Consider the following 18448-nt stretch of genomic DNA (forward strand, 5'->3'; position numbering starts at 1 on the left):
ACCTGAAAAACACACTGGAATGAGTGCAACAACTTTCAATGATACATTCCCAAATATATATATATATATATATAAATGAACCTAATGAATGGCAGTACAATCAGCACAATGTTTATTTCCCCATTCCACCTAAACTTATCAGTTTCTCTCATCTGGGGCAGTGTTGGTAGCAATGCCCTGCCTAGTGTTGCTTCAACTTATCTTGCTCTGCAATGTGCTTATATGTAGTAAGCATTCAAGATATGCATATGACAAAGGTGCCTGAGAACAACAAAACAGTAGTGAGAGAACAACCAACACATTAGACCCCCTCCCGCTCTTCCTAACTACCACTTCCATGTTTCCAAGAGGATTTCAAAGTGTGGGAACATGTGCACAAGCTTTTGTCCATGAGCAATTCATAGTTGCAAATTCATTTTTTGCCGGTTTGGTGGTACATGGATGCCCAGTGGCTGGCATCCATGGCCAGAACACTTGCTGCATCATCATTAATTATGTAATATATGATGGAAAAGGAGCAAGAGCTTCAGAAGTTGCAAGAAAGAGCAAGGCCGTAGACTCATTGCTGCATGACGCACATTTGGCCTTGCACGTCCCCTGCAGCACTCTGCCCAGAGACTGGGAACATTTTCTAGCCATGTTCACAGAGTGTCTAGTGCTCTTTTAAAGTGGTGCCATATGCTACTGAATCATATGGTGTACCTATACTTTTTAACACTCCTTCACATTCAGTTACACAGGGCATTAGCACTGATTTCTTTGCAATGTTAATTTTAAATCTGACATGTTCCCTTTGAGACCACTAAACAAAACCACAGTGACATGATTAAAGCACATGCATATGGAGCAGCACAAAGGCAGCAAGATTTTACTGCTTGCTAATTTACTGGCATCTGTCCTCTCACCACAGCAAATGAGATGCTCCTTACAATTCTGTATATATTCACTATCAGGAAAAATTCAGATGTAAATATTGAAAGCACTTCAATACGAAGTTCCATTATCAGGTTCTCTTGCATTAGCAAAAGTCGCTCAATAATCCAAAACATATACTCGGGACGCTATGCTGAAAACTGGCTACAGAACAATTACATGCTGTCTTTTTACATAATTAAACAATGAAAATTTTTCATCAGTTATATTATGTTCATATTTCAACTTATGCTGATTTAGCCAAGAATACACAAAAAGCAGTCATGATGCTTGGCACAATTTTCATAACGGTCACCAAGATAGGTGGAAAAGAACAGAATGGAATCCTGAGGTTTCTTGGAGAAAATGACGCCAGCCATAATAAACAGCATAACATATAGTAAGGCACTGTATAAGTTAACACTGTGGGTTGACTGATACACCACATTTGACATGACAACTGCAAGCTCAATACAGAAAATATAAATTGGCATATTTCATATGTAGCAGGAAGTGCTTCAACAAGTGCACATCAAGGGCAAGAATGATGCAATATTTCCATAATGTTCAAAACAGTCAAGGAACATCCACCTCAGTGCATATAAAAGTCTACAAAATTTCAGTTCAAATGACTAAACCAATAGTAACTTTCCACAACAAACTAACATCATGCGTACAAGGCACAATTATACTTACAGAAGCACATTTACAAAAATTGCAGTATGCAGCCTTGAACTAGTAACAGCCCATTCAATACCAGCACTGTAGGCATTTTGTATCCTGTCTGACACAGACAGGGCAGCAGTTCTAGAATGACTGTGGTCAGATGAAAACAAAGTCTGGCTTGAATCCTGCAGAAAGAAAGATATCCGCTTCAAATACATACAAGGTTATTGCATGATACAGTAGACTCTCAATAAACGAAACTCTCTTAAATGAAATTGCTGCTTAAATGGAACAACTGCCTCTAACATGATTGGTTTTGTGCTTGAATTCTGCACCCCTTTTCATCTCTCAGTAAACGAAACTCCTGTTAAATGAAACATATTTTCCTGGTCCCTTCAGCTTTCGTTTAACAGGAGTCTACTGTATCTTGTTTTAGCTATTGTCTAATAAATTTTTCTTCCCCAATGACAAGTTGTATAATAGTTAGACTTTGTTATTGCATTTAGCCCTTGTATAACAATTTGGACAAGTTGGCCCAGGTTAATGGGATGAATGTAGTGCAAAGCATTCAAATGCAGCAAAATATGCACCTGGCATCAGTATGTGGTGAACGGCATGCTTTTCCAGTTGCCTCGAATATTATCACCCAAGTATAATTACTTGGAATTGCTACTTTGGAATGGCCTTGGGACAGCTATTGATGTGACACAGACAGCTCCCAGCAACACCAACAACAAGGTTTCACACAAGTCTTGGTTGACCTCCCTACGTCTTATTAATTTTAATGACCTCTCTAACTGCTGTGTCACCTCAATAAGAAAGATTCAGGCAGAGCTATACTCCAGAGACTTTGAAGTTAGAGTGAATATCATGTTTTTGTGATCTTGAACATACTTTGCCTTGAACATGCAGCATGGCACAGATAAGGGCAGGTTAAACCAAATATTTTAATGTACCAACTCGCCCAACTTGCCGTGTTAATCCAGTACACTTTGCCTATGAGGCATGCAATTTCCTAGTCAGCAAATTACACGGAATCATTGCGGACATACAAGAGTACAGAATTTCAGTTATTCTTAAAATTTCTACAAAGTACTTTACAGCTGTGACAGATTTTTGGTTTTTGGTGCTAGAACACACCTGACAAAACACAAGAGTTCTCTACATTTATGCACTCATAGTTCTTCAGAGGGAGATAATGGAGCTTGTGCAGAAACTCATGCCGCTTGCGTTTTCAAGGTGTTGTGGGCCATGCTGTTTATGTATTGTGCAAATGTAGCGACTAAGCAGTTTTGCAAAAATTTAAGTCATACCAGCAGTTACATTTATCTGTTCAGACAATAAGGCTTCCCAGAAATTACAATGTGGGTTGCCCCTATGGAAGTGTACTCAGCTTATGTTATGTACGGTTAAAGAATTACACATCAAAAGGCATACATTGTTATTGTTTTTTCTGACAACATGTACACATCAGCATAACAGGCAACTAGGCTGCTAACAGCTTGGTTAATGAAGCGTATATGGCTGCTGAATGCCATTGCTGTGTGTTGGCATTCAGGCCAACGAGGGCGCCCCAAAACAAAAGAAAAAAATTCAGAAGCCCTTGCCCTAACAAGAAAATGGGGGCAAGTAAAGCTTGGCGTGCGGCTGCCTGACATGGTCCTTTTTTTTTTCTTTCTTTCTTTCTATAATAATAAATGTTGGGGTATTATGTCCCAAAGCCACGATATGATTTATGAGGGACGCCGTAGTGGAGGGCTCTGGAAATTTTGACCGTCTGGGGTTTTTTTAACATGCACCTAATCTAAGTACACCGGCTTCCAGCATTTTCGCCTCTATCGAAAATTCTTTCTTTCTATCGTATTGCACAATGCTCCCTTCGAACTGTTTCGTTCTTCCATGCCGGAAATCGGACCTTCATCCACGTGCTTAGCAGTGCAACACTTCAGTTGCTACAGGCAACAACGACTGTCATGTGTTCATATCCAGGCAACAATCAAATGACAAGTCACCTCAATAAAAGATCAGACTGCCATATCAGAAAGGGCTGATCGCCGACAAGCCCACGAGAGAGAATCAATTATTGGACAACGGCACATACCAATACACGTGACCGGCACACCTTCGAGAGTCGCATTTCTTTACACTCACAGGTGCCAGCTTTTTTTCCGTATGACACCACTGAATTCTGCGAGTTATAACAAGCTTCACTTCAAAAAATTATAAAGTAGGTTATCTCAGGCTGCTTCCATTCATTATGGTCTCCATTCAGCTTTCTGTTACTAAAGGACTGTTTAGAACTGGAGCTGCCCACCTTTACAACATACACGCAGGGTCACTGCAAACTCTAGTGTGGCAGTACAAAACAAGATTTAGTGCATCATTGCCTTGAGTGTACATCAAGTCCTGGGCAATATCAACCACTGACTGTTTGTTTGCCCTGAATTCAATACAGAATGCAAGCTGTTAATAGATGGCTTGCGTGTGATGTCATGGACGCAGCTTCTGAAAGGAACTGGGACTCCACGATGGCGACTTTGATGACAAACAAGTTGCGTCTATGTGAAAACGACGCGGCAGCAACGTCCCTGTGCGTGAATAATGAAAGAACCTGCGTGTGATGTTTTCATAACACTAATGTGACATTGGAAACGTCGCGTCCCCACACGCTGGTGCTCCAACGGGGCACTTTCAGTGACGTCAGTGCAAACCATCTATAGACGATTTTACCATAGAAGGAACGTGTTCTGGCTCCTAAAAATTCCTCCACAATAGTACATACATAACTGCTGTGTGCATGGAAAGATGCTTGGGCGGGCTAGCAGGGAAAAATGAGACGGATGGTATGCAGAATGTAACATCTTGGTTTAACTCTGTCCTTGCTACTAGCAGCTTCAACAGGTTCTGACACAAATGTACTTGACAAGTGGTGCTCAGATGGTGCATTACTTGCTGGAAAATTCTGCAGAGCTAGGAAAGGCAGTTTCTTAGCGCTGGCGTGGACGAGGACAAATAGGAAGAGACACTAGACACAGCTAGGTAGCTAGGTCCAGCTGCAGCTAAAAGCTCAGGAAAATCAGGTAACAATTTGTAACACATTGTACCACTTTGTATTGCCCATGTATCTAATATGTTCTCAGCTGAGTGTGAAAGTATTGGAAATTAAAACAACGAGTGATTATTGCATGCAAATAACCGCGGCACTTACATCGTTCCAATGTATACGCATCAAGATGAAATCGAGTCGCGCTTTAAGTTCGCTGGTATCGCAATATAATGGGGAGGAACGTGAGGGGCCAGTTTTATACACTTTTCTATCGTTTCTATCCTGACATAGGACACGTGAGCTTTTTTTTTTCTTTTTTTTTTTTTTTTTTTCCTGTTGCAAACTGGTGCGCCAGAGAACAGGCACGTTCGCAAGCCTAGCGCAGTTCACAGACCTGCGAAAGCAGCTTTGGTTGTAGACTTGTCCTCGATGTTCTCGAATGCTTACCTCCTGTTGAAGAATGCGCTCTGCAAAACGAAGTGCACTTTTAAGCAATGAAATATCCCGCCCATATTCAAAGTTTAGAGCCGCAGCCATCACAAACTACGACGTTTCAAGGCACTACAGCCACTACAGCCACTGGGCACGCAACGCAGCATCAGATCCCATGGAAAGGAGGGACAGCGCATGGCCTCCGAGATTGCGCGCCAGCATGTTGTTTTTAGAAACCTACGCAATCTCGGGGGCCATGGACAGCGAAGCCAAGTTTGCTGTGCCGTAGCGCCGGCTAATGCAGACGACAACGAACAGGCGTTGATTAGCGCCACGTTGTTCATACGTTTTGTCCCTAGCGTCAGCAGGGATGAACTAGAACAAGCACGACCGCAGCGCGATGGAGCGGAGTTGGAAGAGCATAAACCATAGAGTTTCATAGTATGAAACTTTATGGTTTAAGCTTAAACCAACGTTTTGCTTCGCTTCGGTGCTCACTGAACAGATATTCGTACAGGCATGCGTAAAAATCGTAAAATACGTCAAAGTTCGTTGATGGCGCGGAGTCGACCAATGCATTGTAGGAAACTCTATGGGCCAATGCATGACCTTTGAGATTCGATTTTATAATCCAGGAAAAACCGCACTTGGCTTTGCTTTAACACACATTAATTACGCAAATATTTCAATGTTTTGTTCTGATATATTTATTTTATGTGTAATTTAGTACTAAGTTTTTTCAAAAGTGAATGGAAGCGTTGACGCGTTGGACGGAAGTTTTCAGCGGCATCGTCACTGAGACCGCTGCTTGCTTCCCTGCATTGATGCAGTAGGAAACTGGTGGGCGAAGGGGTATTGGAGGCGATGGATTGTATCCTAAAATTTTTGCGCACACGCTTACTATAACTCTAGTCAAAACGTCAAAAACTAGGAACCTTAGATCGATCCTTCCTCACCTCCAATGGCACCTTTTAATAGTAAGGCAGTGGCGATTGCTGGCATACTTATGTGCATCGTCCGAACCACTACTGAAGCCGTAACCACGGAAGAAAGAATCCAACTGCGGTGAGTTCCGTGAACACATGTTAAGTTTCGCTTGCGTACTATTAACGTCATCGCCAAAGAGCATGAGTAATTTTGGCGTGGTTGCTTCCTTGCTGGCTAATGTGACGCGTATGAATCGCTCATCGTGCCCTGCACCTGTCAGCATGATGACGTCTCGCGTTTTGCAGCGCACTTGTGAGCCAGTTGTTCACTTACTACATTCGCGGGGTCGATGTTTGCGCGTGTCACTGCCCAAGTAATTTGTTGACATGAGTGTTGTATTGGTTTCCTTTCATCTCGAACGTCGAGCACAGTGTGTAGTGCATAGATGAGAAACAACATTCATACGATTTAAAAAAAAAAAAAACATAAACAAGCGTAATCGGGGCTTTTTTACGTTCTTGACACCCTCATAAACGAGCGAGATGTGATTGCAAGTTTTCGCTCTCGTGCATGGGGTCATTGATAGAAAAAAAGTACACCTGCTTGCAACCATTCCAAATTCCTCACGTTGTGCTTTTCTCTGTTTTTTTTTGCAGGGAACAAGTTAAAGAAATGTTTTACCATGCCTACCGGGCTTACATGGTATGGGTTATAATTTAAATCAAAGTTTCTTGCCTGGTTATTTTCTTGCACAAAGTTACATTTTCTGATTACTTGTATGCTCGTGAACTAAGCTAAATCATTTAAAACAGACCAGTTTTTGCACAGATACATGTTCATATGTTGCACAAACGTATAAAAAGCGTAGTTGCAACAACATATAACAGGACACTTGCCATTCTCTTGTGTTTACATGGACTAGAATATTCGCTGGCCATTTTCTTGCTTCTATAGTATAGTGTTTCAACTGGTTCTTGAGGTATTCTTGCAGTGTTTTACGTTGTTCATAAATGTGTATGAGCTTTAGCGAATGTGCATGGCGCTGTTTCACATTTATGATATTTTTGAGCATAGACGCTTGTTTGTTTGAAGTTTGAAGTTTATTGAAACATCATAAAAATACAAGTGACATGGTTCATAAGTATTACAGAATGCGGTCCCGAAGTAAACACTGTTAGGGGGACTTCCTAGCTATATTGTATTGATTGAATACAGGGCAGGCAAGTGGCGAGCAAAAGCAAAGCATATTGGAAACACGAAATCGAAAAAAAAAAAACAGATAAAAAGAAAACAAAAGAAAAAAAACAGGAAAAATAATTCAAAAGCATGAAATGCAACAATAGTACAGAAACCAGTACAATAATACACATTCGGACAAATCGACGCGAATTCTAAGTTAACAAGGTGTAAAACAATCCGCACAACTCAAAAGAAAGCAAAAACGCAATTCTTATAAAAAATGACAAAGAGAAATGAAAGAAAGAAAAACAAATATGAATTAAGGAAACGGTAAGGTGGTACCATGAAATGTTAGCAAAGATGTTGAAATAAATGTTTCTTTAATTGTGCTTCAAATTATGTTATATTGTGGCAACTTTTAATGAACGTAGGTAGTAAGTTCCAAAGGTAAATACCAGAAAACAATGCTGTCTGTTTACCATAGTTTGAGTGAACCACCGGCAACTGTAAGCTATCTTGTAAGGAGAATCTGGTCAAATTTGCATTTATTAGATAACGGGATGGAATACTGTTTAATTCAATATCATGCCGGCGTGCGCGAAATATGAGCATACCTAGTTTCAGAGATATGGAATGATGGATGGGGAGAATGCTGAGATTACTGTAGATAGGCATAGTGGAGTCTTTCCAGTGACTAAAGGTCATAATCCTTGTAGCTTTATTCTGTAAATGAGCAATCTTGGACAGATGAATCCTATAGGTGTTTCCCCAGGAAGAACAGTATGTTAGGTGACTAAGAATGAAGGCGAAGTATAATGAGCGAAGAATGTTGATTTCGTTAAGTAATGCTCATCGCCTATTGGTACCCTGCAACACCTTTTCAAGTATTCATCAAATGAGCTCACTATAGGAGTTTATTGCCTCATGAATATCTTGCTACAAAAATTTTTCAAATCAGTCAAGTATAAGTGGGGATAGTGATTTGTCGCAGGCTCCAAGCGTTTTTCTCTCCTTCCGTCTTGATGGCATCTGCAAGAGGAGGACTGACAATAGGGGCAGGAAGCTACGTCCTGTGGTGGCTGGAGTTCCTACGCAGCACTAGAGGCACAAATGTCATACTAAAGACTGGCTGAGCTCCTTGAGAACCTGGTGCGCACCAGCTTTGTCCTGGGTCAGCTTGACCAACACATAGTAGCTAAATCCAGACCACACATCATGAAGCTGTTTCAATAAACTAAGCACCGAGTGATATCTGTCAGGGCATGTAGCTCACAAAGTGAGCAGGAGAGAGCAAGCATGCGCTGGCAGCAAATGTGCCAGTAGTTTTGGGAATGACAATGGGCATCGGTAGCGGGCTCAGTACGAGACAAGTGTCTCACTCAGGCACGTATAGTGTTTGAAATACCACTGGGGTACTACACCCTATGCTGCCTCGCATGAACGGAATTGCATATTTCATGCTGCATGCAGTGCAACAGTGTTTGGCTCATGTGTTCACAAGAGCCTTTACTATTGATTGGCGGAGTTTTCTTGCTGTGTTCAATAAGTGTTGCAGGGCAGCTGTCAGCTTATAGGGGCTCATGGTCATATGAGTACAGCTGCTAAAGTTGGCAGTTGGGTGTGTGCTTGCTTGCTTTTAGATTTCTGAATGACATTTAAAAAATACCTCTTGACTTGAGAAGGCTGTGAAGTACCAAAATCACATAACCAGGGTTTATGAAGCACCTTAAAGGTAGTATATATGTCTAAATATTAGAATCTGTGGAGGTTATATTACTATAATGAGATTTTATTGTCATGCGTACTCGTTAACTCACGACTAGGGATATGCAGGATTCTCTAAGTTGCAGTATTTAAAGCTCAGATAAAATTGAGATCTCATATTTACACAACCAGGATGTACTTTCATATGTATACTCAAAAGCAGAGGGAATGTCATGTTGCCTGCCCATAAGGTGTTTCTAATTTTTTAGAACTTGGAGCTGTGTATTATTTTCAACTGTTTTGAAAGCATTGTGTAGTGGGGCAAGGTGCCACACAGAAGTGAGTAGTAGCTAGTGTGACCCATTGTTGAGCTAGTAGGTGCATTGTATTGAGGAAATATATATCCAGCCAAAAACGAACGAACACAGGAAAGAGGCTGGATTACCAACTCATTGATTTCCTCAATGAATTCTCAATGAAAATCTTCCTCAATAGTAGCTGTCACTTCATACTGTAGTGTAGATACTGGATGTTCTGCGGTTACAGCACCTGATTTCTGGATTGAAAGTATTGTGCAAATCTAAGACTGTGAGGATCTGATGTTTTGCAAAGCATTTTGCGTGTAGCTGGCATTGTTTGGAGCACTGGAAGGCGTTATCATATGAAACAGCATATATGTGTAAGGTGAGCAGTTGCGTGTGCAATGATAGCAGCAAGGTGACAATATCATGATAACTGGCTGTTTATACTTGGGTGAAAGAAACATTCAACCTGGGGTGACACCAAGGTTACTATGCCACACAGTTTCTGCATGCATGGCTGCTACAAGGAATGGACCCGCCCCGCCACGGTGGTCTAGTGGTTATGGCACTCGACTGCTGACCCGAAGGTCGAGGGATAGAATCCCAGCCACGGCGGCTGCATTTTCGATGGAGGCAAAAATGTCTGAGGCCTGTGTACTTAGATTTAGGTGCACGTTAAAGAACCCCAGGTGGCTGAAATTTCCGGAGCCCTCCTCTACGGTGTCTCTCATAATCACATCGTGGTTTTGGGACGTTAAACCCCAGATATTATTATTACAAGGAATGGACTGAGATATGTGGATATGTGGGCTTTTCTCTGAGGTTGTACAGCCTAACATACTCTCTCATAGCACTCACTGCCATGATAGAAGAATTGAAACTTTTTAAGGCAATTTCTTGCTTTGTGATATAATACACATGAAATAAAGTGTTAAGGCTGGCTGTTATTTGTGCAGTCCAATTCAGGTGGTTGTAGCCTAATGGGAAGGGCAGACGTGCACACTCATGATTTTCTAAGCAAATTCTTGCTAAGAGAACTGATGCATGGGACAGTCATCTCAAAGCGCTAGTTGGCATTGGTACAAAAATAAGGGTGTGGGATTGTGGTCAGATGGATAGAGTATCTGGCTGTTGTGGTAGATAGACCCAGTCCAACACCACCATTGGACACCTTATTTATTCTCGTTGTTGTAGTGAAGAGGTGAACGAAGAGGAGTTTCTGCACCTGTTGCTGTGCGCGCGATCAGTGTTCGTGTTCTACCAGAATGTCAGTCTTGGTAGTGGTCGAAGTAGTTCACAATGTTCGGCTGCGAAGTTCCAGGGTGAGGCCAGGGATTATGGAAACCTTCACCAGCTGTTGCATGATGATTTATTATCAAGCACCGACATCCTAAAGAGTTGAAACAGCACCAGTAGAATATGAACTCTAATTGTGAGCGCAGCAACAGACACAGAAACTCTCCTTCTTTCTCCTCTTCATTACATTATCATTATTAGTTATTTTATGAGATGACCAAAATAAGGTGAGAAAGAAGCCTACCAAGCTACAACAATGAAGCATTTTTCGTATATAATAAACGGTGGTTCGCCCCCTTCCAGCCTCTTTTAAGTCCCCTGTGGTAGGGGTAGAAATGTGTGATTGAGCAGTGTTTTGTTACTTTAAAAAGCAGATGTAAGCCAACACTTTGCGGGAAAGTTTTGCAAAATGTGTTTCACTTTGCGTGCAGTAATTGGTCTGTAATGGGGGGAAGTTGCTCATGTGTCATCTGTGAGCTCGTTCGGAAATGACAGCTGTTCTGGTCTGTATAAAATGGGAGCAGGATTTGAAACACGGCTGCAACTTCAAGGTATTTCTCTTTTTTTTCTTTTTTTTTTGAAAGTACAAAAAGAGTGAACTGAAGTGACAAAGGCTAAACATTAGTGAACATAATAATAAGTGGACAGTATAAGTGCAGTTATAATTGGTACAGCTTAGTGTGGTACTTATTACTCTTGTCTAAAAAAATGAAACTTCAGGCCTCCATGGAGCACGCACCTCAGTCACAGTGTAAGCTTGAGGAGTCTCTTTACAAGAGTCCGTTGTGGACTCTTTTAGGACTCCTACTGCAAGTGAAGAGCATAGAACGTAGTGTTTTTATGTGCATACATATATTGAAGTACTTCCAGGTGTGCTTTGTAATCCAAAAAGTGTTTTGCAACAGATAACCAGTTTGACACTACGGACGCATTTATAAATACAAAGTCCACATAACACCATGGCTAGGTTGTGGCAAACCAGGGTCATGGCAGCCTGTTTGCTGCTATCAAGGCTATGGAAGTTCCTACGCTAGCCAGGTCATAAAGAAGGCAGTGGAGAGGCTGCTGCTACTGCTCAGAAATTGTGGCATAGCCTGTGATGGGTGGGTAGCTTTAGAGCACTGCGTTAACAGCCAGGTCGTAGAGAAGACAGGCCGCTAATGATCAATTTTGGTACAGCTTTTTGTATTGGTTAAGCAGCTTTAAAGGTCTTAACCATTACACAATTCATATAGCATGACTCATGGAGTTATACTACGAAAATACAAGGCAAAGTTGTTGCTGCTGATGATGATGAAGATGAACCATTGCTGAGCCCTTTATAACAGGTGGAATGCTTTAAGGCTGTCATTTGTTATGCAATTCACTTGGCGTGACACCTGGTGCAATTCTACCTGTATGACACGCGGGGTTTTCATAGCTGCACACGTGACTCCTCATCTGACATGACGTCTCTACGGGGTCTTCTTCCAAAGCAGTTTCAAACACTGGCATGGCTCTGTGGTAGAATAGTTGACTTCCACGGAGAAATTCTGGGTTCGATTCCAGCTCAAATCTGGGTTTTTTCTCATTATGCGCGATAGCTGTGGCGGACTGCAGAGGCGGTGGACAACATTGCCACCAAAATTAGCTGTTTTGGTGAGCTCATAACTGCTTACGCTGTAAACCAGAGGTTGAGTACATTGTGTAATGTAGTGCGAGCAAATGGTGTGTACGGATAAAGAACACATGTCCATGCTTACTTTACTTGTATGCTGAACATCTCCTGCAGGAAAATGCATACCCAGCTGATGAGCTCATGCCTCTGAGCTGCAAAGGCCGATACCGAGGAACAGAGGCCAATCGAGGGGACATAGATGATGCACTAGGAAAGTAAGTCGGCCTTCCTACATATGGTTAAAGCCTTGCACTGTACTGTATTTCTTTTTCTTGTCTTTGCAGTTTTTCATTAACCCTGGTGGACACCATGGACACATTAATGGTAAGTGTCAAGGTCGAGAAATTCTCAGGAACTGAGGTAGTTTATTTTGTATTGGAGACACATGTACAACGAGTGAATTTTGTGGGTAGTGCCAGTGCAAACACAGCGTTTTTTTTTTTTACATATATATACAGCATGACCATGACATCAGTCTTAGCAACAAAACTGTATGGGTGATATTTAACTTCCAATGTATGTGTCTTATATTGAGCTGATTTACCTTTTAGGCTTTGTGTTGGCAACAGTTGCACATGCACCATTAATGGAGTAGTAAAAGAAATTTTTGTATTTATTGAAATTTCGTTATTGTATGGCTGAACGATTAATTATTGCTTTGGGACCCCAATTACTTGAGTGCACAGCAAAAGACCAAAAGGTGCAACCAGCTCTAATGCAACCAATTCAAAACATGCGACATGTTCAGTGTTGAGGAGGAGGAAGGAATAGACAGAAGGACAGTGTGGCTTTGTATATGGCAAGGGAGACCATGCACATCACTGAAACCTGATGCAGCATTCTTGTGGTTTGACACAGTAGTGATGCTGAATATGCACTATGACCATGCTGCCAAAAGTCAAGTCCTTTCACCACTCAAATGCACAAGAGAGGAAAGAGTTCTTCTGAGTTTCGAAGAGAAGCACACAATTGGAAATGCCAGTTTGGCAGCTTGGTCATTGTTTGATCTTCAACCACCACACCAAGCTGACAAATACATTGTTGAGTTGTTTGTGCTACCATGCGATCACTAGCCGCCTCCACTTTCCGTGGTGGGAATAGTTTCCTTTTCATCTTCAACACCATATAGCTCTCAACACACATCTTGAACTAGTTGAATAAATAGTACTATGATTATTTGTGGTGCTTCCAAGGAATTGATGTTTTGTACTGTAATTATGGGGCAAAAAATGACCAGTTGCAAAATTTTTGTCAGTAGCACTTTAAAGGCAAGCTTAAGGTGGTAGGCAAATGTTTTGTTTAACAAGGTAACCACATCTCGGGTAGCATCAAACTTGGTGCATTACTCTTTAGTTTGATTGAAATGTTGAGGCAACTTTATAAGCACCATTTTCTAGTACATTGGTCAAACCTACTGCAACAGTTGTCGTACGACACATGACATTAAAAAAAAATTATTACATTGCATGACCAAAGTTACCACCCAATTTTAAATAAAGCAGGAATACAACCAGCACCAATTTGTTTCAGGTACATTGCATTTGAATATCCTGATATTTATGACAGAAAGGCTCGCAAAAGTTCTAGTGGGGAATGCGTAACGACAAAGTTTTCTCGTGAGGATTTTCAATCATATCTAGGTAGGTCAGTATGATTTAGAATCACAAGTACAAGTATCTGGTAAATAAATTTTCTGTGGCATACAAAACAGAATAACTGCATAACATGATGCATACAGGCCCTTGACCTTGCTTGGAACTGCCCAGCACTTTGCAACAATATTTATGAAGTTCCAGGCAGTGTTAGAATATTACATAAAGATGTTATTTAAAGGGACACTAAAGAGCAAAACAATTTTTCTCACATTAGTAATGTCCTCTTTCACGATACCAAAAACACCATGCTTGCTGAGAAGACGCTTAGTAAGCAAGAAAACGCGCAAAAACAAAATGTGGGTGGCGACGCCACCTTGAAGTTTCTGCACCATTTGCCATTACTTCACATGTTTTGACGGTGCCTACTAGGGACTACGTAGTTCCTAATCAGTACAAATGAAGTACGTTGTCCTCTGAGGGGGCTGTAGACTTAACATACCAAGTTTGGGGTAATTTTTTGGGGGGCAATTTTGGCGCCAAAATACGATGAATACACTTTGAAATCCCTGACGTCACGCGGGGAGATTTCGGCGCGAAATTTAAAAATGAAACTTTGAACTTGATTTTCTCCTCTATTAATAAACCTATGATGGCAAAATTAATGACATTAGAGTTCTCAGAGCACAATTTATCGATCTGAACCAATTCATTGTTCTTCTTTAAGTGAGTCGCTGCTTCCCTTGAGTACACATAGTGGAAAACATGGAAAACCATGTGAGCTGAAACAGAGAAGAAACTGCTCCAAAGTTTGACTTCAGACAAATCTACGAGGAGAGCATAGCATCAAGCACACTCCTTCCATACCTGGAGTGGAATGTGATAAAAAACATGTATGTTAGTGGCCACATCCCAATTGTCCTAATCCTGACAAAGTGGGATGAAGTCTGTGAACACATTCTGTGATGGAACTTTGATTGTGTGGGCTGAGGCAGTTTCAAGAACAGATGAGCTCGACTTGGGATGACATCTGTACACTTAGTATTGATGATGCTGTGGCATACTTTACAGTATTTCATATTGATGCTGCATCAATATGTATCCCACAAGCAAACAGTTCTTCTCCCAAATGATGCATTTCCTGGTGGAATGAGGAGTGTAAGAAAGCATACAAGAAACAAAATGGGATATGGTGCCACCTTCAGTTTTCTCCAATGTCAGAGGATATGGTAAGGTAAACTTTGAACATGTAAAGTCTCAAGGCAGATGAACATGGTGTACTGCCAGGAGAGCGAGCTATCAAATATTAATCTTCATCATAAACTCTTATACAGACGAACTCTCTAGGTACAGTACTCACGGATTGAAATAGGACAATTTAAGGCTAAGTAATGCATGTGTTTTCGTTTCTACCGTCTTCAGTTTGGGTGATATCAGCGTAATTTCGGCTTGAACACGTAGATCAGAGCCAACATTATCTTTGAAGACCAGATTCGTCACGACATGACGTGGTTATGTCGAGCAATTGCGCATAGAAGTCGTTGTACAAAAAAATTATGATGTCTCCTTTGAATCCGTGAGTATTGTACATTACTCACAGATTGAAATGCCACATAGTTTTTTTTTTATATAACGACTGCTGTGAGCAGTTGCTCATAACCGCGTCATGTCGCTGCAAATTTGGCCGCTAAAGGTAATGGTGGCACTGATATAAGTGTTTGAGTAAAAATTATGCCAATATGAAACGAACTGTGCTTGTTGGAAGCGAAATTATGTGCATTACTTAGCCCTAAATTTTCGCGTTTCCATCCATGAGTATTGTACACACTTTGAATCTTTTTCTAGTTCATCCCACTATTCAAAAGACAAGCAGAACGACTGCTTCTAGAGCAAAGCACATTGAACGAACCCAGCAATCATCCCTTTAATATGGTTAAATTCCATGCAGCACTAAGCAGTTGTAACATGTCTGCTCCAGGAGTGGACCATGTTATGTGCAACATGATCACAGTTACATACTGACGCCCAGAAAATATTACTCTCTCTTTCCAATGCCACATGAACTAGCGGTCATATACCATCTGCTTGGAAGGAAGCTAGGTAACTGCAGTTCTGAAGCAAGGCAAAGATCCCTCATTAGCCAGTGGTTACAGGCCTATAGCATTGACGAGCTGTCTTTGCAAACTCTTTCAAAAAATTGTAAATTGGCACCTGCTTCATTATCTTGAAAGTAACAATTTATTGGGTCCCTTTCAATATGGATTTACGGAGGGTAGATCCACAATGTACCACCTCGTTCACATTGAGGCAAACATTCAAAGTGCCTTTAACACAAGCAGTTTTTCTTATCAGTATTTCATTCGAGAGTTGATGATGCCTTAACTCGACCATTCACTCATGAGATGTGGGTTTCACAAGTTGGTGTACTCAGCTGTACTCTATTTATTATCAGTAGGAAATCCTTACATACTGTTATACCATGCATAATGTTCTACTTGGTTTATGTAGATGAAGTGCAAATAGTACAATATGAGTCATGTTGCCTGTAACACCTGAAAGCAAAATGCCTCAAAACAATGTAACTACTGAAACTCCTGGCCGGTACAACATGCTGTAGTCACAGCCGATGCCTTCTGAGCTTTAAGAGTCTTACTATGCACTCAGGCAGGCCTTGACCATGACATCATTGCGTACCTGTCTGCCTGACCGAGTGCCTCTAAGATGTTGGATCCTGTTCATACTCTGGGTATGCTCCTTACCACCGGTTCCTTCAGGGCAAACACAATAGAGAGCTTGTATGAATGAATGGGCTGCAACAGTGTGCAAAATTGGGCTAGTTGGTTTATCTTCATTGTTAAACAACGCAAGAGACGAAGACACGAGAAGGAGAACTACACAGGACAGGCGCTGACTAACACGCCTGACCTGTGTAGTTCTCCTTCTCGTGTCTTCGTCTTTTGCGCTGTTTAAACAATGAAATGAATGGGCTCTTCATATCCAAGGAACATACTCCAACCTTGCATATTTTCGGAAAGTAAATGCAGATCCTGAACATCCCTCTTATAGGACCATAAATGACACCATGTTCAAACAGAAACAACCTGTGAGGGGGAGAGCCCTTCTCCCTCCTCGTTCGGAGGCTCTGCGATGAAGTGGATGTCCCACTTGTAGGACATTGTCTAATGGTCCCAGTAAAGCTGTTTCCACTGTGGCTGTGGTCGCATGTAAATTGTGAGAAGTCATTTATGGAGATCACGACATGCCCCAGATACACATGTCCACATGTACTTCCATGAACTGCAGTCTAAGTACTCCTGCCAAGAGTTCTACACTGATGCAGCAAGGTCACAAGCCAGTGTAGCCAGTGTATCTTACGCAGCACACATTCTTATCTATACAGCACAAATACATACCTGTTCACCAGTGGTGACCCACCTCTCTTTGATAAATGTGACAATTCCTTTACCGTGCCACACATCCTTCTGGAATCCCATGAATTGAAAGCTCACAGAGAAAATGATGGTTGATCCCTCTTTCATAGGACTCGTTCCTAACCCCGAAGTGAAGCATGTCTCTATAGAAGTTCTTGTTGCAGCTCTATTGGAACTTAAAAAATAAAATTTGCACATAGTCTATTGCTATTGGGCCAGCCTGGCAGCCTTTGATGTGAATGAACCCATGTTGACACCCCCTGCCGCATCTCTGGGAAGGTTTTGGTCCGGCTTTTAGTGTCTGGCAGCCAGGTATGTTGTGGTGAACTCAGCTTCACAAATGCGAAAGACTCCAGTTTGTAGTGTGCACCTCGAATGTGTGAAAGCATTGTGCTTCTGGCATGTCTCTTGCTGCTCCAACGCAGTCACCTTCATGCGATTTGCTTATCGAGGTTGCTGCCTTTCTGCCATGTTTTACGCAGCAGTATTCTTATTTGGTGCCATTGCAAGCAAACAATAGGTGACATGCAAAGAATGCTGCTGCTTGTTCAAAGTGCACACCGAAGGCAGTGAGACATCATACGCTAATTGGAGGCAGAAGAGAATTCGGAGTGAAACTGCATTGTTAGCGAAGCAGGCGCTCCATGCCAAGTTGGAACCCCCCACTGAGCTGAGACGATCCCACAGCTCTTTGGTGCTCGTTAGTGTCATGATGCAGTACTTCACTGCACCACTCTTAGATGGCAGTGCCATCCCTGTCAAGAGTGGGGAGCATAAAGGTGCGGAGAGAGAGCATATATACTAATGCAGTGATTCCACTCCTGCGCAACCTGCGCCAAAGTGCGCCAAATTGTATTTACTGCGCCATCCTGATAATATCGATGAAAATTGCGCCAAACTGCGCCAAAGTCTCGGGTTTGGGGGCGTCTATCACCGGCAATCGCACGGCCGGCGCGTCAGAACATGTGCAGCTTGATCTTGGGGCTGCCAAAGTCGCAACCATGGACCAAGAATTATTCCGCTGAATAAATAGCACTCGCGCGGCGGTCCCGAATAAGCCACGATGCCATGCACGGTGCTGACGCAGCTTCTGTTCTGCAAGTCGGCTCGTCAGCAAAACGCGCTCTCCGCAGAGGCTCGTGACGTCTAGGCCTCTCGGTAGCGAGAAAGTGCGACGGCGATTCATCGGTGGACGTCGTCTGTTCTAGAAACGCTGCTGATAGCTCGTTTCAAGTGTCGCACGGCACGTAAGGAAAGCAATGTTCAGTAATAACTACATGTGTGCTGCTAAAATGTCTGTCACT

General features: G+C 42.0%; 2 protein-coding genes across 4 annotated transcripts in view; one reads left to right on the forward strand and one right to left on the reverse strand.

The window, feature by feature from the left end:
- Nucleotides 1-18448, reverse strand: part of LOC119400563 (uncharacterized) — a 273061-nt gene that overhangs the window by 52091 nt on the left and 202522 nt on the right. For 2 of the 3 annotated variants that reach the window (XM_049417290.1, XM_037667635.2), the window contains exons 1-2: nt 5072-5270; nt 1609-1763 (exon numbers count right to left, since the gene is read on the reverse strand). The exons of the other annotated variant lie outside the window; for it this stretch is intronic. In XM_049417290.1, coding sequence (XP_049273247.1) covers nt 1609-1763; nt 5072-5161 — 245 coding nt within the window. In that variant the 5' untranslated portion in view covers nt 5162-5270. Of the gene's footprint in view, nt 1-1608; nt 1764-5071; nt 5271-18448 lie in introns of those variants that run through there. 3 annotated transcript variants of the gene reach the window in all.
- The window catches only part of LOC119400590 (ER degradation-enhancing alpha-mannosidase-like protein 3), a 110390-nt gene continuing 97780 nt past the window's right edge, over nt 5839-18448 (forward strand). The window contains exons 1-4 of the mRNA XM_037667655.2: nt 5839-6121; nt 6640-6685; nt 12236-12336; nt 12406-12445. Of these exons, the coding sequence (XP_037523583.1) occupies nt 6018-6121; nt 6640-6685; nt 12236-12336; nt 12406-12445 (291 nt within the window). The 5' untranslated portion in view covers nt 5839-6017. The remainder of the gene's footprint in view (nt 6122-6639; nt 6686-12235; nt 12337-12405; nt 12446-18448) is intronic.

The sequence above is a fragment of the Rhipicephalus sanguineus genome, chromosome 1, assembly GCF_013339695.2.
Source record: "Rhipicephalus sanguineus isolate Rsan-2018 chromosome 1, BIME_Rsan_1.4, whole genome shotgun sequence".
Classification (NCBI taxonomy): Eukaryota; Metazoa; Arthropoda; class Arachnida; order Ixodida; family Ixodidae; genus Rhipicephalus; species Rhipicephalus sanguineus.